Source organism: Thamnophis elegans, chromosome 2 (genome assembly GCF_009769535.1).
Source record: "Thamnophis elegans isolate rThaEle1 chromosome 2, rThaEle1.pri, whole genome shotgun sequence".
Classification (NCBI taxonomy): Eukaryota; Metazoa; Chordata; class Lepidosauria; order Squamata; family Colubridae; genus Thamnophis; species Thamnophis elegans.
In genome coordinates, this window is record NC_045542.1 from 119,512,592 (window position 1) to 119,539,676 (window position 27,085).

General features: G+C 35.7%; 1 protein-coding gene across 1 annotated transcript; it reads left to right on the top strand.

The window, feature by feature from the left end:
* The first annotated feature begins 552 nt into the window (after window positions 1–552).
* On the top strand, window positions 553–27,085 carry TXNRD3 (thioredoxin reductase 3). The gene is made up of 16 exons (XM_032209476.1): window positions 553–855; window positions 7,363–7,423; window positions 11,390–11,499; window positions 12,168–12,287; window positions 14,238–14,310; window positions 16,410–16,529; window positions 17,133–17,275; window positions 19,797–19,912; window positions 19,998–20,223; window positions 20,391–20,483; window positions 20,757–20,833; window positions 21,293–21,449; window positions 21,815–21,922; window positions 23,709–23,804; window positions 24,431–24,565; window positions 25,920–27,085. The coding sequence occupies exons 1-16, from the start codon at window positions 733–735 to the stop codon at window positions 25,980–25,982; spliced, it is 1,821 nt and encodes a 606-aa protein (XP_032065367.1). The 5' UTR covers window positions 553–732; the 3' UTR covers window positions 25,983–27,085.

The following is a 27,085-nucleotide window of genomic DNA, read 5'->3' on the forward strand; positions in this document are numbered from 1 at the left end:
TTGAAAGCCTGAATTGAAAACATCTTTCTATATTTTAGAGACTCCAATACCAAAAGTGTTAGATGCAAAAGAGGATCTCTCTTCTCCTTCATAATCGATCTCCCACGTTCCTTATACTGGATTACTTATTACTATTTGCAATAGAAAAAAAAAGGTTTGTACTGCATAGTACAAACATAAGGGTTTGCAGGGCGGTATACTTGTAAATAGGCGTATGTCAATTAAGTTTCCATTGTATTTTGAGAGGGGGAAAAATCCTTGCGAAATCAAAACAGGTGGGAAGCTATGACCCAAATGTTCTCCTATTATTTATGTTCGATGGGGCTCGACCGTATCCCTTGTTTCATGAGCCTCAGAAACCGGAAAGCCGAAAGTCGGTTTCGCTTTCCATCTGGCCACCCTCGTACGGCGACCCCGCCACACTCCCGCCCTCTCCCGCTTCGACGTCCGCAATTTCCCCCACCCAGCCCGCCTTCTCGAGAACCGCCGAGTAAAATCTTCCTCTCCTCCCCCACTACCCGCCCCCCTGCCTGCCTGTCTCTTTTCCGCCTTTCTCATTGGACAGGAAGGAGGCGGAGTTAGGGGGCCGCGCATGCACGAGAGTTAAAACGGAGCGCCTTGAGACGGAGGTGACCGCATAGTTGAGATCCTGCCGGGCAAGTCTGCGCTACTTCTTCGGCCTCCGTGGTGGTGGTGTGGTGTGTGTTAAACGAGCCCTCCCCACCCCCCGCCATGCCGCCTCCTGGTCAGGTCCGTGTCACAGACCTGGATGCGGTGAAGCTCCGCGTCCGCAGCCTGATCAGCACGAACTGGGTTATGATCTTCAGCAAGAGTTACTGCCCCTTCTGCAGGAAGGTGAGTGGGGGGGGGGGGAGAGAGGAAGCAGGGGTTGCCGTGGCAACGGTCCTGCCGGGCCCGTCTTGCCGCCTGAGCCCGCCGTTTAGGTTTCTGCTGGTGTCAGGTCGTTCGGGGCTTCCTTTGTATTAAGCCCCCCCCCCACATACACACACACACATTCTCTCTCACACACGGTCTCTTCCGTTGCCGTTTCTCGTTTCTTCTAGCTATTTCTTCTCCCCCGGAGGGCGTTGTGCTATCTCTTCCGCTATCTGGAGGAATATGGGGTATACATATGGCGCAGGCTAGGCCCTCCTCACTTTAGTTTCCAATGCTTTCGCGCCAGCAGGCTTGTTCGGCCGTCCGGGAGTGACATAATAGGGCGTCCGGGTTAACTCTCTCAGTCAAGCCTCCGAAGTAACAATTGGGCAATGTAAACTTTTGTGTCGAGATTGCAGGAACCAGGCAAGAGACCAAGGGGACATGAATTCTGGTTCCCTTTTTAGACAATAAGGCCTTGGGCCAATCCTTTTTCAGAGCCAAACAGCATGGGCTTTGTAATACTTGAAATATGGTGGCCAACGCTCTCAGATGAAGGCAGTGACAAACCACTTTTGACGTTTTGCCCCCCAAAAAATCCCAAACCCCTATAGCAGTGGTCCCCAACCTTTTTTTGGCCATACCCCAACTAAGCATCTCTCAAATCCTGATGCCCCCCTTTGACATATAATTCTTACTTTACTCAAAAAGTGAACTCTAATCAAGTGGAGGCCTCATGTTGGGAACCACTGCCCTATAGGGACTTGTCCAGGCAGTGCCAGGAGCCAACACGGGTAATTTTTGGAGACCAAATTGGAAAAGCCCAGATCCCCTTTGCTTTACCAAGTTTTGTCTAAAGAGCTAGTTCATCATCAACCTCCATTGGAAATCCCAGGTGGATTCACAGTGCCAGGATTTCCGAGTCCTTTATTAAAGAATGTTGTGCTGCACGTTCTTTGGAAATAAATTTCATTGAGAGGACGTAAAATGTGTCATTTGACAGTTGGGCAAATGTGTGCTCATACATGAAATTCCACTTGTATTTACATAGCTTATTTGCCATATGTTAAGGTGTTCAGAAGCATTTAAAATATTCAGAGGAGAGAAAGTGCAATACTTGCATGTTGGAAATTAAAATAATGTTAATTAAGTGTGGTTTAAAATATGATAGGATCCAATCTGGGTCGGTTACCAAAACCAGAGGTTTAGTCTTTCGATCATTCTGATGAGAGAGAAGCTCAGGAATCTAAACCATTGATCCCGGTGACCGACCCAGATTGGATCCTGCAATAATATCCTGGAACATGTATATTTGCTTTTGTTTGTAAAAGGTGATTTATTTCTTTTCCTTTAGTGTATCATTTCTGAACTCCCACATTCAAATTGTTGGGAAAGAAATTTTCTTCATGGAAATAAAATCGATTGTGACTGTAGTTAATGTAAATGTTCTTAATTTAAACAAATAAGTATACGATTAAACAGATTCCAGAGAAACAAATTGATGAAATGAAATGTTGAATTCCTTCTCCGATGTTATTCTGACCTATTGCTTGGAGTTTTAATTACTAACAAATGTATATGATTCCATTAATTTAGTAATTGTTTGTTGCAGGTTTTAATTATGACTAATTTGTAAACTAATACTCTATATAAAAGAAATGCTGGAAATTATGAAGAAGCAGCTTATTATTGAATAATACACCTTGTACAACAGCTTGTCTTGTACAACTCTCGCTAATATGATGCTGCACTCTGTTGTGGGCCTAGGAAGACATTAATATAATGAGTCATGGTGGAAATTCACCTCTGTGGTAATTAAAAACCATCATGATATACTTGACAGGACCTAATGTGAATAAGCATTATTCACATATATTAATATCAGCATATATTAATCCTGCATTATCTCTAAAGAAGTAGAAAATAGCTGAATAAAGAGAATGAAATTATACAGGGAAAAATACTGTAGATTATAGAAATGGAAACTCAAAAGGCAATATAGGGAAGAAACTATACTGAATAAGAAAAATATTAGGTTTAAGAAAGTATTAATAAATCAAAAGGCCACAGAGTTTTTCATGATTCACTTCTGAATGGCTACATTAAAACTACTGGTGGAACCAGATCAAAATATAAATAAGTACAAATTAAAACAACTAAACACAGTTAATCTCATTGTTGTGAAATAACTTTGGGAGGAACTTTATACTAAAAGATTTCAGGATATGCATAGTGAGATGCAAACTTTTTTGCTAATATTGACAGTATGAATTCCTTCCTAGATAGGATTCCACTGAATCTTACTTACATGCAGTTAAAAAGATTATCCACTGTATCTTCCTTATTCATTTAATAATGACATTTAAAAAATCCTTTAAAGTGAGGTTTCTTTCTGGTGGCTTGGTTGGATTAAGAATCAATTCAAAATGTTTATTTGGCCTAGTACTAACAAAAATATAGGGTTATGTTATTAACTTACAAATGTTCGTGAAGGTTTGAAATAAAATCAGTTGAATGTCCTGAATAGCTAGGCCTGTGTTAAATTCAGAAATACTTATTTCCAAATCTACTTAAGAAAGTCTAGCTGCTTTTATAGTTCTATTTTTGTTATGGTCATATTTTTCATAATCCAGTAGAAGAGGTATTTATAACAAATCTTCAAAAATACATATGGTCATGAATGATTACGGTACAATTCTGTATATGCAGCACTGGATAATAATAGAAAAATGGTTGTACTTAAATTATATTGAAATGCTTCTCCCGTATCTCTGTATGTATCTATGTTGGCTGCTAAACTCGGGGCCACTGTATATTGCAAGCTTTTCTAGATTATTCTGAGTTGTCCATCTTAACTATTCCCACCAAAGTAATTTACAATCAACTTTCAAATTACCATATGAATTCTAAGGCAGTTTTTGAATTAGCATGCTGCTACTTCTAAGAAAATACTGCTTTGGGTACCATAACATATTTTAAGTGAAATAATTTAGGGATTAATTTGTTATAGATCTTTATTTATTGCTGTTGTTACTGCTGAATATCAGCTGGTTGGCTAGGTTGTGCTGTCGTTTGTGGGTAAGCTTCATATATTTGCTATCACCTTAAGTCGTCTGAAGAAATAAGCAGTTTGAATTATAACTGACCTTTAGGGCTATGCATGCTTCAAAAATTATTATGAATTAGTACTTTGGAATTTTTGCATACCAGTATATGAGCTTAGTCCAGTGCTCAAAGCAGTTGAATTTTTTTCTCAGGCTTTTGTGGAAGTCAAATAGAATTCAGATAGTTGTACAATTTATGACCTGTGCCAATTCCCAGTGCTTCCTCGTTGGGCAAAACGACTTGGAACCACCTTTAAATAAAAGGTTTAAAAAGTTAAATTATTTTAAATTATTCTTTAAACTACACAAAACCAATTGGATTCTACTCTCTACCCCACCCCTCAAAAAAGCAGTTAAAACTCCTGGTCATATTAGCAGAAGGAATTGCTATTACACATTAGACCTTGGACATTATCCAGAGAGTACCTGTGTAAGACAGATAAAAGTCATATTAGCAATTAAATTTAAAGAACTGCTATTATAAGGATGTAAGTTTAAGAACTGTTAAATAAGTTAGCAAAAACATTTTATACAGTAGTTGGCACTCTTAAAATGGAGGTGATAAATAAGGTTCATTACATAAACACTAAGCATCAATTAATTTATTCTCATTCCATACATTCAGAATACCCATATTTTTCGGATGCACTGGAGTATAAGATGCACCAAGATTTTGAAGAGGAAAATTTTAAAAAAAAAGTTTTTGCACTCTGCAGACCTCGAAAATGGCCCTGTTTTGTTTTTGTTTTTCAAAAAAAGGGCATGAATAGCCTTTAGGAAGCTTGTAGAATGCTCCTGGGGGCTGGGGGGGGAATTGAGCAAAAAATGCCCCTTTTGTCGCTCATTTCTGCCCTCCACAGCCCGCAAGAGCACTCTGAAAGCCTCCTAAAGGCTATGCATGGCTATTTTGGTGAAGGGGGCAGGGATTCGGGAGACAAAAAAAAATGTTGTATTCAGTATATAAGACGCACCCAGATTTTCAGTCTCTTTTTTGAAAGAAAAAGGTGGGTCTTATACTCTGAAAAATGTGGTACATTATAACACTTTTATTCCTATTTTAAAAGACTTTTTTAAAATAAGGAGTTGTGTTCTCATTTTCTTTATGTTAAATTACTGAACGGTTGTGCTTGTATTCAATAAAAGTTATGTCCAGTAGTTTAAATGGCAAATATAATTTTCTGCATTCATAATAAAATGGGCATCTCTCAAAGCTTTCAGTATTTTCAAGTATCAAATTGCTGCCTACAGTTAGCCCTTGAGCTACCACAGCAATTGGTACCTGAACTGCATGATGCCACATGACTTCATCACTTAGTGATGGCAGTCCCAGTTGCTATTGTAACCTCAGGACCATGCAGGTTGTTAAGTGAGGACCACATATGATTGTAATGTGGGAAGAGGTGAGATTCTCAGACAGGTAGACTGGTGAAGAAGAGCTATGGGCAGGCAGGCACTGCAGAACATGGACAGTGGTGGGCAGGCAGATGAAAAAGCAGTGGAAATAACTTTTGATCTTCCGCCAGCTTCCCCAATGACTTTGCTTATGGAAAGCCAGCAGGGAAGGTCACAAACGGTGTTCATGCAACTGCAATTGTTGTAATTGTGAGCTGGTTTCCAAGTGCCTGAATCGTGATCATATGATTGCTTTGGTGCTGCAACGGCCACAGCATTGCTTATGACAAATCATAAATCAGCCTTATTCAGTGCCATCATAACTTTTAAAAATTGTTGGTTGCATCCCAAGGACTTCATAGATGTAAAAGCAATTCTGTACTTCATTGACATCATAGGTTTATAATATAGTTTACCATTAAGGTATTTTTACAAATTGAAACAATGGAAACTTTTTTTAAAAACTTAAAACAATTATGTCTTTAAATTAGAAACATTTGCAGAACTTTATTGAATTTTGGATTCATCAGACAAAAGGCGACATGCAAAAATATTCTTGTAAACCAGTCAGCTCCTTTATATGAGACACATGCAAGATAAAGAAGCATTAATTTCTTTGAGAAATTGATTGCTTCAGATAATGAAGCAAGTGACATTCAGCTATATCATACAAGAACTTCAGTTTCACTTCCCTCCTGACTCAAGAGGAAGATGGACTATAGTAAATAGTTTTATGGCCAAATTGCTCTATCATTCTGAGATTAACTATCTTTTTATCTAGAATTGTTTTGTTTTTGCTAATATTCGAGTGTGTAGTGTTTTTAATAAGGTGTTGCTATGTGTAAAGTAATTATGATTTCATTTTAGAATTAACCAAAGGCTTTAATTAGAACTTAGTGGCAACCGCCCAGAGCTAGAACATCCACAATATTCTTTTCCCTTCAAATCCTCTTCTCTCCTCTAGAAAGCCGCACATGGTGAACATGCCATTCTCCTTCCTGCATAGTAGTTTCTATCCTTAGTCCTCTTTTTCATTGATTTTGCTTATGGGAAACTGGCACAGAGTGCTGGAAATCACAATCATGTGAACACAGCTGTGATGTTGCTGTACTGGCCACAACTTTGGAAATGCACTTGGTGTGATGATCCTTGAAATTTCAATTACAATGGAGTAATGGGTTCATGATTTTGTATATAAGCTCTTTGAGTTAGCAGATTTTAGATACCTTCACTCAAAAATGGTTGTGCTGTGATGCACAAGTTAGACTAATTGAAGATCACAAACAGACGAGAGTTTTAGTAGTATATAGATGACTGGGAGATGATGTAGCAGAATATTACTCTTGGAATGTGGCCTTAGATTAAAATGCTGTAGGGGACAAACAGTATTTTATGGGTACAAAAAAAGACATTGTTTATCTTAGAAAAGTGCTAGTATCAGTAAAAAGGGTGGATTTGGAGTTTTCTTTGAAGACCAGAAGAACTGAGTTATCTCATAGTAAGATCCTCCCATATTGTTATCAGATTCCTGTAATAAAGGTTTTGTTTCTCTGCTTTTGTAAGTCTTATGTATCATTTCTAGAAGGTGTATAACCTGTAACCTTGTGACTCTCCGGGCTCTTCTTCATTCTTCTGGTAAGGAGCCCAGTAATCACTGTAGTTGTACTTGCAAATAAAAGGTGCTTTGTTGCATGGGTTTCCAAATGCTTTGGTTCCTTATTTAAGTGAGCATTTCCCCCAGACTTTTAAATGGTTTGCATATTTTTTTAAAAAACTAATGATTTTGTGTACAAAATATATATATACAAAAGATATATGCCAAAACTGGCATACCTGTGTACAGTATATTTTAAGAAATAATGTAGCCTGCCATTACTTACTTGTTTATTTTAAATGCTTCTTTAATCTAAAGAGCAGCATTGTTCAAGAGGAGCATAAATTCTAGTTTTATGTCTTTTCCTATTTCCTTATCAAAATTTATTTTTTACAGGTGAAAGATCTCTTTCATACTCTAGGAGTGGAATATAGTGCTCTGGAGCTTGACAAGATTGGTAAGGATAATATTAATCTCTATATACAATTCGAACTTCCTCCAACTAGAACGTGTAATAAAATGCCACAACTTTTCAAGATTTTGTTTTGAACAAATGGCTCTTAAAATTGAAGCTTTTTGTGAATTTGTTTCATCTCTGGAATTATACAGTTCCTCCTTCTTCCTAGCATATTCTCGCACATGCAGGGCCGCTTTTCAGATCATTGAACACCACTTTGCACGGTTAGCTGCATCTCCAGGCCGCAGGCCCATAGCTTGCATATCTTTGTTGATTATGTCTTGTCATCTCTGTTTTGGGCACCGTCAAGATCACTGGCCATTGACTTCTATTTGGTAGGCAGTCTTGGCAACGGTGGAAGGTGCCCTCTCAGGACATGTCCATATCAGCAGAGCTGGCCTTCTCTCATCTTCTCTGTAATTGGTGCCACACCAAAATGTTGTCGAATGGTGTCATTTGTGATGTGGTCAAGAAGGGAGATGCATTTACCGTATATACTCGAGTATAGGCCGACCCGAATATAAGCCGAGGCACCTAATTTTACCACAAAAAACTGGAAAAGTTATTGACTCGAGTATAAGCCTAGGGTGGGAAATGCAGCAGCTACCGGTAAATTTCAAAAATAAAAATAGATACCAATAATGTTTTTGAATATTTATTTCAAAGAAAAACAGTAAACTAGCGGTGTATTCAATGAAATACTTCACTCACCTCATGATGCTGATGTCCCGCTGTGATGATGATGTCCCGTGCAGCCGCGGGAGCGATGTCCCGCCTCCTATGACACACGGCACAGTGATTCCTATCATTGGATCACTGTACCAGAGGAGGTGGGACATCGCTATGTGGCTGCTTGCCATAACAAGGAGGAGGTGGGACATCGTTGCAGAGCGGCAGGAGGGGGAGGAAGGGGAATCGTAAGACAGCCCTGCATTACATTAGAACGTGAGGAGGGGGGATGGTGCGGTGCGCGCTGCGCGGCAAACTGACACAGAGGGAGGGGAAACTCACAGGGGCACTGGGCCATTCACGAGTGTCACCCAGCGGCATGGCCCCGCCCCTTTTTCTCCTCCATTTCGGGCAAATTTTTCACTGACTCGAGTATAAGCCGAGGCGGCTTTTTTCAGCCCAAAAAGTGGGCTGAAAAACTAGGCTTATACTCGAGTATATACAGTACATTTCCATGGCATGGAGATAGTTATACAGTCCCCCCCCCCAAAAAAAAGTGTATGTTGTTTGATAACTTGTTAAAATACAACCTCAACTAGAGTCCCACTCCCCACCCCCCAAATGGTACCTGTGAACAGTTATTTTGTACCTATCAGGTTCCCTGCTTGTTCTTCTAAGAAACGGAGACTGGATACTACTGATAAGAATTTGATGAGAATTATGATTTTTAGCACATATCTGGCATGTTTTTTGTAAATTTTACTATGTTGAGTAGGTTACTCAAAATGCTTAGATTAGGTTTGTTTTTAGAGCTATCAGAATAAAAACCAATTTGCAGATAGCAGGTAAATTATCTTTATTATTGTATCATATATTCAAACTAAACTGAATATTTTGATTTGGTTTTTTCATGTTATATAGTACCCAATATAACAAATTATTTTTATCATATTTTTCTCCCAAAAAGAAAAGAATAAAAAATTATCTAAAAATGATTGTCAAATAGTTTCCACCCATTGCTTCTTGTTCTACCCTCAGGTGCCTTGGAAAATAGTTTGACTCCTTCTTCTTTGTGGCAACCCCTGAGATATTGGAACACTGCTATCATGTCTCCTCTAGAAAGAAGGACTAGGGGAGACATAATAGCAGTGTTCCAATATCTCAGGGGTTGCCACAAAGAAGAGGGAGTCAAAACTATTCTCCAAGGCACCTGAGGGTAGAACAGGAAGCAATGGGTGGAAACTAATCAAGGAGAGAAGCAACTTAGAACTGAGGAGAAATTTCCTGACAGAACAATTAATCAGTGGAACAGCTTGCCTCCAGAAGTGGTGAATGCCCCAACACTGGAAGTCTTTAAGAAGATGTTGGATAGCCATTTGTCTGAGATGGTATAGGGTTTCCTGTCTAGCCAGGGGGTTGGACTAGAAGACCTCCAAGGTCCCTTCCAACTCTGCTATTTTATTGTATAAATATACTGTACTGCAGTTTGACTTACAGTTCTCCCGATATATATTTTCAGTCTAAAATAAAATAAAGCACTTGCCATAAGGACTTAACTGAAAAATACCCAATGCTTTGAGGAAATGCTTTCTTTATAAAATAAAATTTCTGTCCTATGTTGCAATATATTTATGGTATTTCACTTTAGCACTTCATCTTTTGTTTGGTGGTATCTGTTTAAGTCTTGGGTGTTACTGTACATAATAATTGAGAAACCCAGATGGGATAAGCAAGTTCTTGTCTTCTGTATAAATGCCGGATGTGGTAACTAAGTTGGAGGCTGTACCGAAAGCCTTTAAACTGCATGTCTGCATTCCTAGATTTTGAATTCTGCAAAACAGATTTTTATCTGTTAGCTTATTTGTGTTTTAGTTAGCAGCCCAAAAGTGATTGATTCTAATTGTATTGACCCAAACCAGTATGTTGTAGAACTCACTCCTACACACAACTTTACTATATAAATCTGGAGATGGAATATTAAATAGGAATTATTCATTCCTAATAAATTTACAGTGCAAGAAAATACTTTTTAAGAAACTAATTCTGCCTGAATTCTTATATAGAGAGCTGACTAAATGTAATGTTTAACTCAGAAGAAAACTTGTAGAAAGGTCTGAATCTTTCTTTTCCACCTATCTTAGATATTTAGTTGAAGATTTGGTAAAGATTTTGAGATATTTTGTTTTATATGAATTGTGCTTTGCCTTTTCTGAACCTTAATAAATCTGATTAATTATATCTGCTTTCATTTTATCAAGCCAGTTTGAAACTGGGGCTTAAAGGTTTTTAATCTTTTGGGTTACTAGACATAACTCTGTTTTTTGAAAGCAAGTTCAGAAAGTTAGTTTTATTTAAAGGCACACTTCATATAAGTACATATAACTCCTTGCTATTTGTATTTTCTAGGAACTGTAAAGTAAAAATGAGTGATGATTTTATTCTAGTCCCCCCCCCCCCTTTTTTTTTAATTACAAAGTTCTAAAACTGTGTTTAAAAAATCTGGAGAGTTTGACAGTTACAGTATCAAGGATGGAATTGATATACTAATCTTTTAACATTGTGTGGGAAATCAGAATGAAGCTTCTTGTGCTTTTTAGCTATTGTTCATAATAACTATAATATATGAAGCAAAATTAGAGAAAGATTTAATTGTCTGCCTCTTTTATGACTAAACTGTGTGAGAACAAGAATAAAAATGTTTGTTTTTTTTAGATTTACAGCAAATGGTACAAGTCTGAAGTCTCAAAGCTGTTTTTCAAAATGCAATTAGACTTTTTCCCTGTAGAAGATGTTTTGCTTCTTTTCCGAGAAATTTCTTCAGTCCTGGCAGCATGGTGGGGCAATGAAAGGATTAATTCTGACAGGACTAGCTAGAACTAATCATTCCAACTTCCTACCATCCTGTCAGAACCAATGAAGCCTGTTGGATGAGAAGTTAAACATCTAAAGAGGGAGAAAAGTCCAGTTGCTTTTTTAAAAAGTACCTTTGAGACAACTATGACCAGGATGACTGAACATCTCCACAGAAATTTACAAGTCTGAAATACTTTTTTATTGGCAGATTTTAAAAACATATTTCAACTTTAGATTAACCAGTTTTTAATTTGTCTTCAGTTAGTGAATAAATATTTTTATTAATTCTTTCAAGTCTTGTTTTGTAATATACATCGATATTTTAATTTGAGATGCCTTACTACTTGAATGGATCTTAACAGGCTGTATAGTGCTCTTTATGCTTCATAGCAAATCAATGAACTTTACTATTATAAATAATATTTTCGCTTTTATTAATTCTAGATGATGGACCTATTATCCAGGAAGTACTACTAGAACTGACGAGCCAAAGGACTGTCCCCAATGTGTTTATAAATGGAAACCATATTGGTGGATGTGATCAAACTTTTCAAGTAATTTTCAACTTCCTTCTGTTATATATGAAAATAACTCACATTTTTAAGCAGTTCCTCAGTAGATTACTTTCACAAATTACTGAAATGAATTATTGTAAAGAATAGTCCGCTCACTTATATAAATTGTGTACATACATCATATCTTTTTTTTTCTTTGTAGCTTGAGTATGTAGTATTTGCTTTTCCTAATATCTTTTTGTATTGTTATTCTCTAAAGCTATAGATTACATTAATTGCTTTAAAATGAATTTTCCAGTAGTAGTTTTTATTAACTTTTACAGCTCAAGAAAGCACTGATATTCAGTATGGTTGCTGACCTCGTTAGTTGCATTCTGTTAGCTAAACAAACTTTGAGGATCAGCATCAAGTTTTATCTAGTGTCCTTCTGTTCATAGAAGTAGAATTTATATGAATATAAAGGGAATTAAGGCAATGTTCAGGTTCCTTTTTCTACTAAGACCCGCCTTCACTTTTCCAAAGGATCATCTGACTTCAGAATGGGAAATTATAAAAGTCCCTTTCATTTCCAGAAATCTTCATGGGATCAAACAGCGAGCCCCAAAAGGAAGAAACCCATTAGTTATAATCTAAGAGTTATGCATTTGAAGATTAAGAAAACTAATAAAATATTCATCCTTTTTTAATAAGCTACGTTTTTATTGCAGGCTTACCATGATGGTACATTGCAGAAGCTTTTAGGGGATAGAAAGGGTGAAGAGATGGAATCATATGATTATGACTTAATTATTATTGGTGGTGGTTCTGGTGGACTTGCTTGTTCAAAGGTATGTACTCAATGTTTCTTCTATGTTTTAATTTTTTTAAATTCAGATTCATCCTACTGGTTATGATTGATAGATAGATAGGCAGGCAGACAGACAGACAGACAGACAGACTTATCAGTATTTCATAGTGATGTTGAACCAATAGGCAAACCAATTTGCTTACATCATAGTGTTAAAGAAGATCTTGGGGAGATAGAAGGAAGCTAGAATCCTATGTAGAGTTCTACACATAAATTTGACCAATACTATGAAACATGTACCTTATTCACTACACATCTGCTTTTACTGCAAGTGGATACAGATACTCATGTATTGGCCTTTTTTGGCCTGGTGATTTCCATATTGAACTATAATTTTCCTTAGTCCCATCCATCATGAAAATTTTAACAATTTACAGTTATAGACCTGTATGTTGCAAACTCCCTCCCAAACCCCAAGTAGTGTGGTGCTACCATGTTTCCCCGAAAATAAGACATGGTCTTATTTTCTTTTTACACACAAAATATGGCTTGGGCCTTATTATGAGGGGAGGGCTTATTGTTTTGGGGTTGCCAGGGGGCTGCTCTCTTGCGAGCAGGCTCCCAAAGAGCCGGCACAGCCACATGGGTGAATGGCTGTGTTGCGCTGTTGCATCAGCACAACACAACAGCCATGAAGTGACCATGCTTATGAGCAGCCACCCGGCAAACCCCCTTTCCAGCCGTGTAGAGCACCATTCACTGACCATGGGGTATCTCCAAGCTGTGTGAGCGCCTGTTTGCCGCTGCCCGGCTCCTGCGGCTTGGCACCTTCAAAATGCCAGTGAGTGGCGCTCTGCATGGCAAAAAGCATCATAGTTGCCTAGAATACCATAGAAAATTAGCTTCACCAGCCATTTGGGAGTGATAGACCTTTTCCTAATTCCTAGTTATTTTAATCCTTTTGTAATGCTAATTAATGTTATCTCTTTTCCTCACCATTGTCTTATGTCCATTTTTCCTTTTTGCTTGAAACAGGATGAAAAATGTCTATACATTTTCTTATGCATTATATGTGAGAGAAAGTTTTATATATAAAGTTGAGGATAAATTAATTTCATAAATAGATTTGTTATATGCAACTAGGTGGCTGGCAAAGTGATAAAAAGTTAATAAAAACAATTAAAATTAAGAGGCATTAAACAAAGATTAAAAATCTTTAAAGTTAAGAAGTATATGTTCAAAATCTTATTATTCTGAGGATACTGTTCCAGCCATTCTAGAGATGATCCAGCAGTTTTCCAGAAATTAACCCTCAAACCTGAAAGCTGTTTACAATGTTCTAGCTACCCAAACCACTTGCAGAAGATTCACTCCCCCACAACAAAACCCTGAGGACCACTCCAGAATGTTCTGGAGTTTCCCAGAATGTTCTGGAGTTTCCCAGAATGTTCTGGAGTTTCCCAGAATGTTCTGTTCCCAACAAGAAAGGTATCTGCCTGAAAGTATACTGCAAAAAAGGAGATGATCATGACAAACATCCCTATATGTACCTAATTGAATTAATGATTTTTAAACATTTATTTAATCCCTCTTAATTTTAATTGTTTTAGATTATCTATTACTTTGTAAGCTCCTTAGATATATGCTTAACATATCCATATCCATATACACAAGTGTGTAACTTGCAGGTGTTTATAGAGAAGGGGAAATCTCCAGAATTAGTTTTTACTAGATGTAATAATTCAAGGTTAATAATGTAAGGAAGCTTAACTTCTTTCTGTATTTATATTCCACTTCTGTTTTTGTGAAATCATGTTTAATTCTATTTATCATCCTTTTGAATAAATCTGATACATGCTAAATTGACTTGTGGAAGCAAACATTTGGCATTTTATTTTAATTAGAGATTATAGTTACATGTTGTAACTCTTAAATTCTATAGTTTAAATCATAATCTATTCTGATTATCTATTGTTTTTTTTCTTTTCAGGAAGCTGCCACCTTAGGGAAGAAGGTCATGGTTTTAGACTATGTTGTGCCAACACCATTGGGTACAACATGGGGTATGTTTCATGCTTACATTAACTTTATTAATGCCACATTGCTTAATTTGCTGCCATTTCTGTTTCTCTTTATTCTAAATAATTCAGCAAAACTACTGTGTCTAATGTGAGCTCCCATTACTTGTCCCAGCTTCTGCCAACCTAGCAGTTTAAAAGCATGTAAAAAATGCAAGTAGAAAAATAGGGACCATCTTTTTTAAAAAATATTTTTTTTTATTTTCAAAACAAACACAACACATCCTTCTTTACATACTATAGAAAGTGTATTAGTTGGTTACAAAAAGACTTTCATGCATCTCTTCCACAGTCAACAAATATAATTCATATTAACTCAAGTATTTTAACTCAAATATTTATACATGTTACCATCATCATACCTCCATTTTCATTTGACTATAATTGTTTAAACGTCCTTCATCATAAAATACACCAAGATTTAATAAATAACCACATATTTCTAAAATCTTCCATTAACACTGAATCCTTATGTCCTATTCTAGCTAATAATAACATTGATAATATTTAATAACAAAATTTTCTAATCCTCCTTTCCAAATCACTGTTTACAATTTACATCCAGTTTCCTTATGTTGTACCTATACCTATATATACATTGTTATCATTATCCCTCCTTTATTTGACTATATCCTGTATCATAAGATTTTCCCCCTAATAATCAAAACTTTTAATTGCATCTAACTTAGTTCTTTTTTATTAACCTTTATATATAATCCAAAAGGATTTCTAATCTTCCTTTCATGGGTACCATTCAATATTCATATCCATTAAAGATAAGCTGATTAAGGAAACAGAAGAAGGGCATCGAAATTACATGAGAGATTTTATAAGCAAGGAGTTGCTAAAAGGAGTCCATAAAAAGTTGATTAAGGAGATGATTAGATGACTGACACCACAAATGACAGAAGATATGAGACTGTTTTGCTACTGGAAAGATACAGGTTGATAGATGGAAGAGTATAATTTAAAACTAGTTAAACTTAGTGAAATTTAGTGACAATAGATATAGTTAAATAAATAATTGATAATGATAATAATGTATACAATGTGTAGTGTTATGATAAGTAATAATTTTTCATGGTTCCTGCCCTTTGGAATAACATTCCACCAAAAGATTGTATTGCCTAGATCCTCCAGGGACCTAAGATAACCACTATTTTTCATTCCCCTATAAGTATATTAAAAGTTATTTTTAAATATTATATTTAAATATTGTACTAGAAAAATATTACTATTGGCTTACTCATTCAACATTTTAGTATCATCATGGAACTCATACAATAAACTGTTGACCTCATAGATCTTATTTGTTGAGAGTTAGGTTCTAATCTTACTGGGGAAAAATAAAGCAATATTTGTACAGCCATAAAACTACTAATGTTGTGGTCTATCCATAGTTACTGTGATCGCAGTTCATACTTACAACTTCTGGACCCATAGTCAAACTTGGTCTTTGGGGTTATTTTTACCTACCATATTTTTCGGAGTATAAGATGCACCCCCCCTTTAAAAAGTGTGGAAATGTTGGTGCATCTTACACACCGAATGCAGCCATTTTTGGCCTCCCGAAGCCCCGCCCCCGCATCCCAGTTTTGTGAAAAATGAGCTGTTTTTTTACAAAAATGGATGCGTTTTTGCCTTTCCCAGAAGCACTATGCAGGCTTCAGCAGGGTGGGGTGAAGGCAAAAATGTCCCTGTTTGTGCGAAAAACGGCCCATTTTCTGCAAAAACTAGTGTTTTTGCCTTCCCTCAGCCCTGCTGAAGCCTGCATAGTGCTCCTGGCAGCCGGGGAGGCCAAAAACTTTTTTCTTACTTACCTCTTCAAAATCTTGCTGCATCTTATACATCGGTGCATCTTATAGTCCAAAAAATACAGTAATTATAAAGAGAGAAAATAGGTGTAGAAAAAAATAATATAGTAAAGAAAAAGAAAAATATAATTAGAAATGACTTTCCTCTTTTAACGTGATAATGTTAAAAATGCAACTATGATACATAAACATGGCTAAGCATTAATGATAAAGTTTCTTAAATACTTGTAATATTAAACAAAACAATTAAAATTGCACCTTCCATTTCAGGTCTTGGTGGTACTTGCGTAAATGTTGGCTGTATTCCTAAAAAGTTGATGCATCAAGCAGCTTTATTAGGTCAGGCACTGCAAGATTCAAGAAAGTTTGGCTGGGAATATGATCAACAAGGTTTGTGAATGTATTTATCTGGAAAGATAAGAACTCATGGTGATTCTAGGATGTAAAATCTGTGCAACTTATGTAAAACTAAGTTTGTCTCTTCATTGAATATTCTCAAATTTGGCAATCTGGTCTGAATAGACTTGTTCTGTACTTTGCCTCTTAAAGAACAATGAATATTCTTTATCGTTCATATGTATGTATGTATATTTGTAGTTTTTCCCATTCAATAGTATCTATTTATTAAAGACTGCCTGGACTAGTCCCTGAAGTTTTCTTTGCCACGTTTTTCAAAAGGTATACTATCCATGAATGTAGGTAGTCCTATCATTTGACCACAGAAGGTGGGTCCAGCCATTGTTACTTCAAATCTGGATTATAAGGACCCAATAAGTGACTGGTCATATAGAGAGGACTAGTGTGTGTGAGAGAGACATACATATAGTTGTTTGTGTATTCAATATGATATGCTTGATTTCTTATTTCTGAAGCATTTGGATTTTAAATATTTTCCAATTGAATATTGCACTGTACTTCTACAAGCTCACTATAAATTATATGAATTAATCTGTTTGCATACTGTTTTACCTGTGATTCTTTATCTTTTTTCAGTTAAACACAATTGGGAAACCATGGTTGAAGGAATTCAAAATTACATAGGGTCTTTGAATTGGGGATATCGGGTGGCTTTACGTGAGAAGACTGTGACATACCTCAATGCGTATGGGGAATTTATTGGATCACATAAAATCAAGGTACTTGCAGAAATTTACATAAGTGTTCATCTTTCCAAATCGGCTGAATCTACAGAGTGTACCAGAAGTCAGGCCCCATAAATAATTTATCACATAAATTACATTACATGTTTTGACTGGTTGCTTCTAAACATATTCATTTGATGCATGATATTTGAATATTCTTAAGAACAGTAATATTTTCTTTGAAAACCAAAAATCATGAAACATTGAAATTGGCTTATGGAGTCTGGGTTTTGGTACAACCTTATGTTAATACTAGAGTAAAAAGTCAGTTAAGTGGGTCAAAGTGAATATGGGTCAGAAAAAGCTTGAAATTTGCTAAACTTGCTTGCAGTTGCAGACTACATTATCTTAAATTTGAAACACTCAAAAGACATTGAATCTATTAGTAACCAATAAGATATATGAGCATATTATAATCAGTTTTGGAGGAACTCGCAGAGAATAGTATAAAATTTTAACTGGAGCTTTGCTAAAAGGAAAATAGCTTTAAGATTTTTATATCTACCGTTTATATTAATTTATTTGCAAATTGATATTACATTATGCAACTTTCATTGCTGATTTTATTATGTGCATTTGAATGAGATGTGTTTCCGACTGCTGTATTAAATTGAAACTGCATTTGGTTATTAATATTATTGAAGTAAAGATCAGTTTTTAAAAATTCAAGTATCTGATTATGTTGCTGTGCTTTGCATGTTAATGTTACATTCTGTTTTTTATTACTTAAAATAAGTTAGAGTGGTGAAGCTCCATATACAAGTAATGTAAACTAGTGAGAATTCAAAGAGGCTTTCTATGCACTTGAAAGTAACAAAATGAAAAAGGACATTTAAATTTGAAATGAAGGTTGTGATCTATTCTATTAAAACTGATCTTGGACTAAGTCCATTTTACCCATTGTTTCAATAAAGAATGAGTACTTATGATAACAAAAACCAACTGTAATTAGAATAAGCTTGTAACCCATTTGTTCTCAATATGATTGCATGCAATTAGATAAAAATGTTTTGAATGCATATGAATAGAGAGATTAATACTACCTTCCTATTAGTAAGAAAATGTTGATTTTTCCAATGCATGTTTTTAAAATTAGGATAATAAAATTAATAATTTCTGTATTGATTCTCTTATTTGTTTGCAATGTCTATCCTTTTTCCTCTATAAACAAGAGGGTTCTATACATTAAAAAAATATTCCAAGTTTAAAATCAATCAGCACTATTCAAAATATTTCATCGTAACATAATTCATATTGGAATTAAACTCTAAACTTCTCAAATGTCCCATGTTAAGTAGTTAAAACAAATACCTAATGCCAGTCTTTTTTGTTCAAGAGTAACAAAAATAAGTACGGTGCCTGTCTCCTGCTTACAGAAAACTTGGTTAAGAAAGTGACTTTTTAAAAATTTTAAATTTAAATTTAAATATTTTTAAATCCCTGTCCGAAACCATTGAAGCAATATTTAATTCTCAATGAAGGATTTACATCCATATATGGACAACATAGCAACATCAACAATGTACTTATTTAGTTGTTAGCTACAGGTGTATAGAGAATTTGTGTGTATATTTTATGTGTCAGGTTCATCATCTTTGGCTTGCTGCCACACTTGCATTCTGCTGTCAAAGGACATGGGGGAAGAGGTGGAGGGGAAAAATGGGCAATAAACCTGTACGCATTTTTGTGTGGGAATTTGGGAAGGGAGATGAAAGCTGAAGAAAAGCAGATCAATGTGGAACTGGTTGGTGCCAATGCATCTTCAAGGCCATTTGCCCTGAGTGTGGAAAGTAACCAACCCAAACACCTCAGCATTCGCAAAACTTCCCAGTATTGGCTAGGTTTGGACTTTTCATGGGTGGAGGGATGGGACTGAAGTTTTGTATTGTTGCATGGGAAACTCAGATTCCGCTTGACTTTACTGCAACCAGCATCTCTTAGTAAAAGTTCCTTTCACTTCCACCAAATTCAGTCAAGGGTTTTTCTTCCCTAAGGGATCAGACTATGGCAGGTCTGACATTAGTACCTTCCTGCAAATCTCATCAAAAATAAAACAACAACAGTTTTTGCTATGTCATCCACATAAGATTGATTGGTTGATTGTGTGCTATCAAGTCACTGTGGACTCCTAGCAACCACATAGATTGCCAATCTGATCTTAATGTACTGTTTCAGGTTTTCCAACTGTGCATTCATTGCCACAGGAACTGAGATCTGCAATCTTGCTTCTGTTTGTCCCTTTACTTTACTTTACCTTTCCTAGCATTAAATCTTTTTCTGAGAGCTAGGTCTTCGCATTATGATCCAAAGTAGGATAGTTTGTAAGTATGTAAGTCAGAACAAAAGAAAACGATCATCTTAAGCTCAAAATACAGTAACCTTTGAATATTTCATGCCCTGCATAAAAATGTTTTAGGAGTAAAATGTAATAAATATATGCTGCTGGAAATAGCTTTTGGAAAATATTTCATGTTTAAAAGGATAGTAGATGTGATGCTGAGATTTATTTTACTAGGCAGTCAACAGAAAAGGACAAGAAACTTTTTATACAGCACAGACGTTTGTTATTGCTACTGGAGAACGACCGCGATATTTGGGTATCCCAGGAGATAAAGAATATTGTATCACGAGGTTAGTTGAAATGAAACCTTTTTTTGGTTTGTTGGACAGAATGTTTACTTTTTTAATAAGTTACACTAATATTTCTTCTTTTCAGCGATGACCTCTTCTCCCTCCCCTATTGCCCTGGAAGGACTCTAGTTGTGGGAGCCTCTTATGTAGCTTTGGAATGTGCAGGATTTCTTGCTAGCCTTGGTTTGGATGTCACTGTTATGGTGCGCTCAATTCTTCTTCGTGGCTTTGATCAAGAAATGGCAGAAAAAGCAGGTGCCTACATGGAAACACATGGAGTAAAATTCATCAGAAAGTTTGTTCCTATTGAGGCAAGTATTCTTCAGTGTAAGATTTTTTTTTCTTTTTTCCAGGATTGGGTGATATAAGCATAAACATAAACAATTATTTAATTTGGAATGGCTAATATACAAATCAGAATAAAGACTATAGCAATACAGTATGCTGTAAGTTTTTTGTTTGTTGTTCTTCCATGCAGATTATAAAGCTGGAGGATGGCATGCCCGGAAAACTCAAAGTAATTGCAAAATCCACTGAAGGATCACAAGTGATTGAAGGAGAATATAACACTGTAAGACACTTTTGCATTTTTCTGCATATGGTTGGTAAATCTAGAGTTTAGCAACATCTTTTGCGTTGAACTTTTCTTATTGGATTGCTCCCTTTGATTTAATTGCTAACATCTATCTATTAATAATATTAAAGAAATGAATTATGCTAACACTTTTGAATTTGTTTTGTAGCAAAATCTATTGTGTTTTTAACCATAACTTCTTCTGAGTGTGAAAACAATTCTTATATAGGACTGCCACACTACATTTCAAACACGATTCATTTTATTTAGGTTTTGATAGCTGTTGGCCGTGATGCTTGCACCAGGACTATTGGCTTGGATAAAATTGGTGTGAAAATAAATGAAAAGTAAGTATTTGAACTGTTTCACTTCCTGAAAAGCTATTCATATGTTTCAAATTCTATTAAAAAAATAAAGAGAATACCTTTCACATGCATACTTAGAAGTCCTGAAATATAAGGTTAACTACTGAATCTTAAACATTGTGATTGTAATTAGTTTTAGTTCAGATTATGATTGAATGATTGCAGTTTTTATTGCCAGTAATGAAAATGCACAACTGTTTTCAATTTTGAGATTTTTCATATTTTTTATTTTGCTGGTTTTAGATGAGTATTAAAAGAAATGGAAGATCCCACTACCTTGAATTAGTTTTCAATTTGTTGTAGACGAACTCTGAAATTATTTACTTTGGGAACATTTTATTATCTGCTTGATGAACACATTAAGCATAAATCTTTAGATAAATTTTGTCTGTGTGAAAGAGAGAGCTGTGATTTTCAGTTATCTTTTTCTTTCCTAACAAGTAATGGGAAAATACCTGTGAATGATGAAGAACAAACCAATGTACCTTATGTCTATGCGATTGGGGATATTTTGGAAGGAAAGCTGGAACTTACACCAGTTGCCATACAGGCAGGCAAGCTATTAGCTCGCAGACTTTTTGGAGGAAGTTCTGTAAAGGTAAATGTATATTCTTAGTCATAGTAGAGAAACACTTTTAAGTTTAGACAAAAGGCTGGCAATCTTATATTCAGGAGCTTGAAAAAAACTTCTGTCTGATGTAGCATCACTGCTAAACAAGGAAAAAATAAGCTTAGACCCTAATATATCAACTTTTTCTCTTCCATAAAGTTTAAATATGTATGCATACTCTTTACCTAATGTCCCTAAAAGGGCTGAAAATTGCTTTAAAAAAAAAAAAAAACTACAGAGTAGACCACTCTCTGTCCATTTGGTCTTGAAGTATTTAGTGGGGAATACAATTGTTGGCTTCTTTACTCTTGTTGTTACATGTTTTGAGTCCTATTTTATGCTTCCACTTTTAGTGTGATTATGTTAATGTGCCAACTACAGTGTTTACACCTCTGGAATATGGTTGTTGTGGCTTCCCAGAAGAAAAAGCTATTGAACTATGTGGACAAGAAAATATAGAGGTACACTTGAAACTTTTTTATTTGAAAAACATCACATTAAAAAAACCTGTATAATACATAGCCAGTGATGTAACCCATACTTTTTAATTAGTGAGTGTAAAACTGTATGATCTGTGGTAATGTATGCTGTTGTAATATAATGTGATATAAGTTCTACCATGAGGGAAATATACAGGTAATTCTCGACTTATGATCACAATTCAGCCCAAAATTTCTGTTGCTAAGCAAGACAGTTCATACGTGAGTTTTGTCCCATTTTATGACTGTCTTGTCACAGTTGTCAAGTTAATACCTGCAGATATGTTAGAAATACAGTTGTTAAGTGAATCAGGTTTCCCCATTGACTTTGCTTACCAGAAGATTGCAACAGGTGATCACAAGAGGCTGGAACATTGTAACTGTCATAAATACATGTCATTGTCAAGCATCTGAATTTTGATTGCGTGACTATGGGATGCTGCAACAGTCATAAATATGAAAAAATGGTGATAAGTGACATTTTTTAGTGCTCATGCAATTTCAAACAATCACTGAAAGAATTTTACACAAGCTAATTTTTTGAATCTGCATTACGTACTGGGCATTTTCAATCAATCAAAATTATTTTAATATTCAACACAAATAAGTTTCCAAAATGAAGCAATATACCAATATGTCCATTGTTATCAGGCAAATTCAAAAAACCAATGTTATAACTGTAAACCATATGATTGGTGCTCAGTTATAAAGTTAGTTGGGTTTTTTTCCTCATTGCCTAAAAAAAAATAGCATTCCATGTCCTTTTGATTCAATGCTCCTACAGTAAAGTGTTTTGGGCCAATAATTTCCAGTTTGATTGCTTCTTGGATCAACAAAATCCAGCAATGGAATTCACAGGGGAATTTGTTTTTCCTAGATACCTTTATCAAAGCTAACTCATTACCAGGGTCTGCAAAAGGTTATCCATACCAACTAATAATTCAGTTATCATTTAAACAGTCTTGAAAACCTGATGATCCATGGTTTATTTCTGCGACCTGCTGCAAGAGTTCCTTTCCTTGCATGTAGGGGAACTGCCTGCCCTCCTTCACCTGGTAGCTCTTTTGCTCCATCCACTTAATGACTACAAATGGGAGAGCCAGGATTGCAGTTACTGAGTGAAGCAGTTACATGGGCATCTTGCCTAACAACTATTTCATTCAACCACCAATATTCCATTCCCAATTGTGGTTGTCATTAACAACTAGCTGTATTGGATCCCAGTGTCATTCAGCAAGAAAATATGACAACTGAAAACTAATCAAGGAGAGAATCAATCTAAAAATTAGGAGAAATTTCCTGGCAGTTAGAATAATTCACCAGTGGAACAGCTGGCCTTCAGAGCTGGTGTGTACTTCATCACTGGAAGTTTTTGAGAAGAGATTGGACAGAGATTTGTCTGAAATAGTATAGGGTGTCCTGCTTGAGCAGAGTGTTGGACTAGAACAATTCCAGGGTCCCTTCCAACTCTGTTGTTCTTTAAAGATGTGATGAGAGAAACAAGGTAGAGAAACAAGACCATATCAGGAAGACATTGTAATCTACTGAAAAACCAAAGTATCCAAAATAATGGAGTTTTTTTTCCAGAATGAGACCACCGTACTCATTGTTTTCATAAAATACAGGCAGAAGGCTTCATGCTTTCATTTCATAGTTTAGACTTCTGCCATGCAGACCTCTAGCTATAGTCAGCAAATGCCCATGATGTCATACACATAAGATTTAAAAAAAAACCACTATATAACAGCTGAAATTTGTTTTTCTTCAGGTATATCACACTTACTTCTGGCCACTTGAATGGACAATACCAAATAGAGACAACAATACCTGTTATGCAAAAGTTATCTGCAATAAACTTAACGATGTATGTATTTTGCTCTAAAATATTTTTTTATGTTCATATTTTCAGAAATGAACGTTATGTGTATTGCTCTACTGATACTTACAATAACCCTGAAATATTTGCTATAGGTTGGATACAAAATCCTTCCTTAAACAGAAGGGTTCTTTCAAAGCTCTGAGATCTAGTAGAAGTGATTGTTAAATTAATTGTTGCTGCCTCCCATTATTCTGAAGCAGTTTTTCCATTGGGGAAAAGGATCATCAAGTAGAACGTGACATTGGTCAATTTCAATGTATATTTTATTAGTAATATCATATGTAGAATTTCATTCTTTTTCTAATACCTGATCCAAATCCATCTAATTACTTTGAAATAATATATATAAAGCTGTTAATATACATATCTATGCAGACCTTAATATACACATCTATGTAGACTTTTATTACTTTGGAATTGATCTTACGTGTTCCTTTTTTTTTTTTAGGAAGTAGATGAAAAGTTAAATGTTTGTATTTTCAGCAAGATTTAAGGGCTAACTTATGCAATTTGATTATCATTCTTTAATGGAGTAGTAGAAAGGGAGAAAAATATGAAGTAACTGATCTCTATTCTTGTTTCTTCCTCTACGTCACACCTCTTAATTATAGTACCGTGTAATTGGATTACATGTACTTGGACCTAATGCTGGGGAAATAACCCAGGGTTTTGGGGCAGCAATGAAATGTGGTATCACAAAAGAATTACTTGATGAAACCATTGGCATACATCCAACTTGTGCAGAGGTAATAATTACAGTGTTTTTTAAATATTGCTTAAAAGATATTGCATATATACATCCTGTTTTCTAAACAATAATAATCATTTCAGGTTGAATTACTTGCTGTTTAGGTGTCGGGTAAACCAGATAGAAATCACAATCAGATGAATTAATCCCACTTCGTTATAAAACTGTGTTAACAGTATCTTGCAAATCTTGAAAGTTCAACCCTCCCCCCACAATCTCCTTTACAACTAGGGACTGTCTTTTGCCCTGCCCACTATCCAGTTGTGGCCTATGCTCCCTCCATGACTATCCTTGGCAGCTATCTTTGCCCATTCTTCCAACGTCTTTCCCTCATGCCATTATATTAGGAGACAAGATACTATAGTGCATTAATCTTAAGAGTCGTTTTTTTAAGGAAAGGAAAGGAAACTCGGTTTAATACAGGTAGTCCTCAGCTTAACAACCACAACTGAGTCCAAACTTTCTGTTGCTAAGTGAGGCATCTGTTAAGTGAGTTTTGTCCCATTTTACAACCTTTCTGTCAGGGTTCCAAATAGCATCTTCAATAAAGTAAGGAGAGACATTCCTTAAAACACCAATTTATTAGAAGAGCCATGTTGGCACATCTGGGAAAACCCAAATCTGAAAGCTTCCAGGTTTTCCCCACCCAGTTGAAAGTTCAAGACCCTCCCCAACACCCACAGGTCCATCACATGGTCCAATCAGTCATTGCCACGAAGGAAGTTTCCTCCCATCCAGATGCAGAGACAAGGCAACCTTGACTTTCCAAAAGGAATGTTATTTTGGCTACATATCTCCCATGCTGCATACAATCCCCCGTCCCAGTTTCACACAGTAGAATCTGAATATGTGGTAGGCTTGAGGCCCTATACAACGACAACTTCTTGCCACAGTTGTTAGTGAATTGCTGCTGCAGTTCAATTAGTAACATGATTGTTAAGTGAATCTAGCTTTTCCATTGAGTTTGCTTGTCAAAAGGTTGCAAAAGTAGCCAGATGACCCTGGGTCACTGCAACCATAATAAATATGAGTCAGTTGCCAAATAAGCTGTTATAATTTGAAGACTACCTGTATTGATAGCAAGCGAATATTCATTCCATGCATAGGCATTCTCCCACATATAGATGCATAACCACCCGTTACCTTTAAGTCTTCTCTGTAAAACCTGGCATTGTATATTTATTTCAGCATTTTTAGAGCCTCCTTCTAGTTAAATTGAATCAGTGGAGACATTAAGATAGTAAGATATCCATGTTGCTGTTCATATATATATTTGTATATATAATTGAAAAGTTTTTATATGCTTTGTTGTTAGGATTTTAATCTCATTCTGCTGTTTCATTCTCTTGCAGGTATTCACTACAATGAACATTACCAAATCTTCAGGAAAAGATATCAGTCAGAGTGGTTGCTGAGGTTAAGCCCTGCTGTTTAAACTATTTTCTGATGGGCCACTTATCTATTGGAAGTTTCATAATGTATACCAAATACACGGGTAAATAAGTAATATGTGATTCTAGTATTTTAATACTACAGGTGATGCATTTCTGAAACTTCTATAAAAGATGATGGTCTTTGCCAGAAATAGTCAAACAGCAGGGTGAACATTAATCCCAACATGATTAGAATGGCACGCAAGTGTATTTTTGAAGTTATGGCTCTGAACCTCATCTAGAGGCGAGTCATGGCTGATGATTTCTATACCAGTTGGGAAAACCTATTCGTCCAGTCAAACAAGTAGAAAAAATTCTTTCAGAGAAACTCTGTATTGCACAGGTGAAATTTTTTAGTTGTAGTGGTTTTGTATGAACACACTCAGGCACAGTTGAATGTATGGTTGAACTAAATTTTGCTGGCATCCCATTAACTTCGTTCAGACACTAGTGCATTTTGTTACTTGTTAATATGAACGCTGATGTTCGTTTGCATTTTTTAAAATAAATATTCCAGTTCATTTATCCAAAATCTGTTAATGCACCGTATTCCCCTGGGCATTAAAGTTCCAACAACATGAAATGTGATATGTGTTTTTTAAAATAAAATCCCTATTATTCTAGTCAACAGAAAAAGCAATGTTAACACCTGAAATTATATTTACTAATTTTGGGGAACAGTTACTGAAATCTTCCATCTCCCACATTTATCTATTCTAAAATATTCCCAAATAAAATTGAATCATCTATTTATGAAGTTTTCTGTTTATGCAGTAAGCAAATAATTTCAGCCATAGAATTGAAATGTATTTGGTTAGGTTGCTACTTTATAAGTACAATGCCTCAACTTTGCCATAGAAGTGACAATTAGGTTTTGTGCTTTGTGAAATTCTTATTACAGTAAATAGTTTTAATTTGCAGAGGTCTTCTTGGCAATTCTCTATTTGGGATAGCTTGAGGAGGTTAGGCTTAAGTATCCAAATATGTGTGTTCTAAGTGCTTCAATTCAAAAACTGTATCATATAGAGAATTTTAAAGTATGATGCATCATGGAGAGAAAACCAATAAATAAGCAATGTTATGTA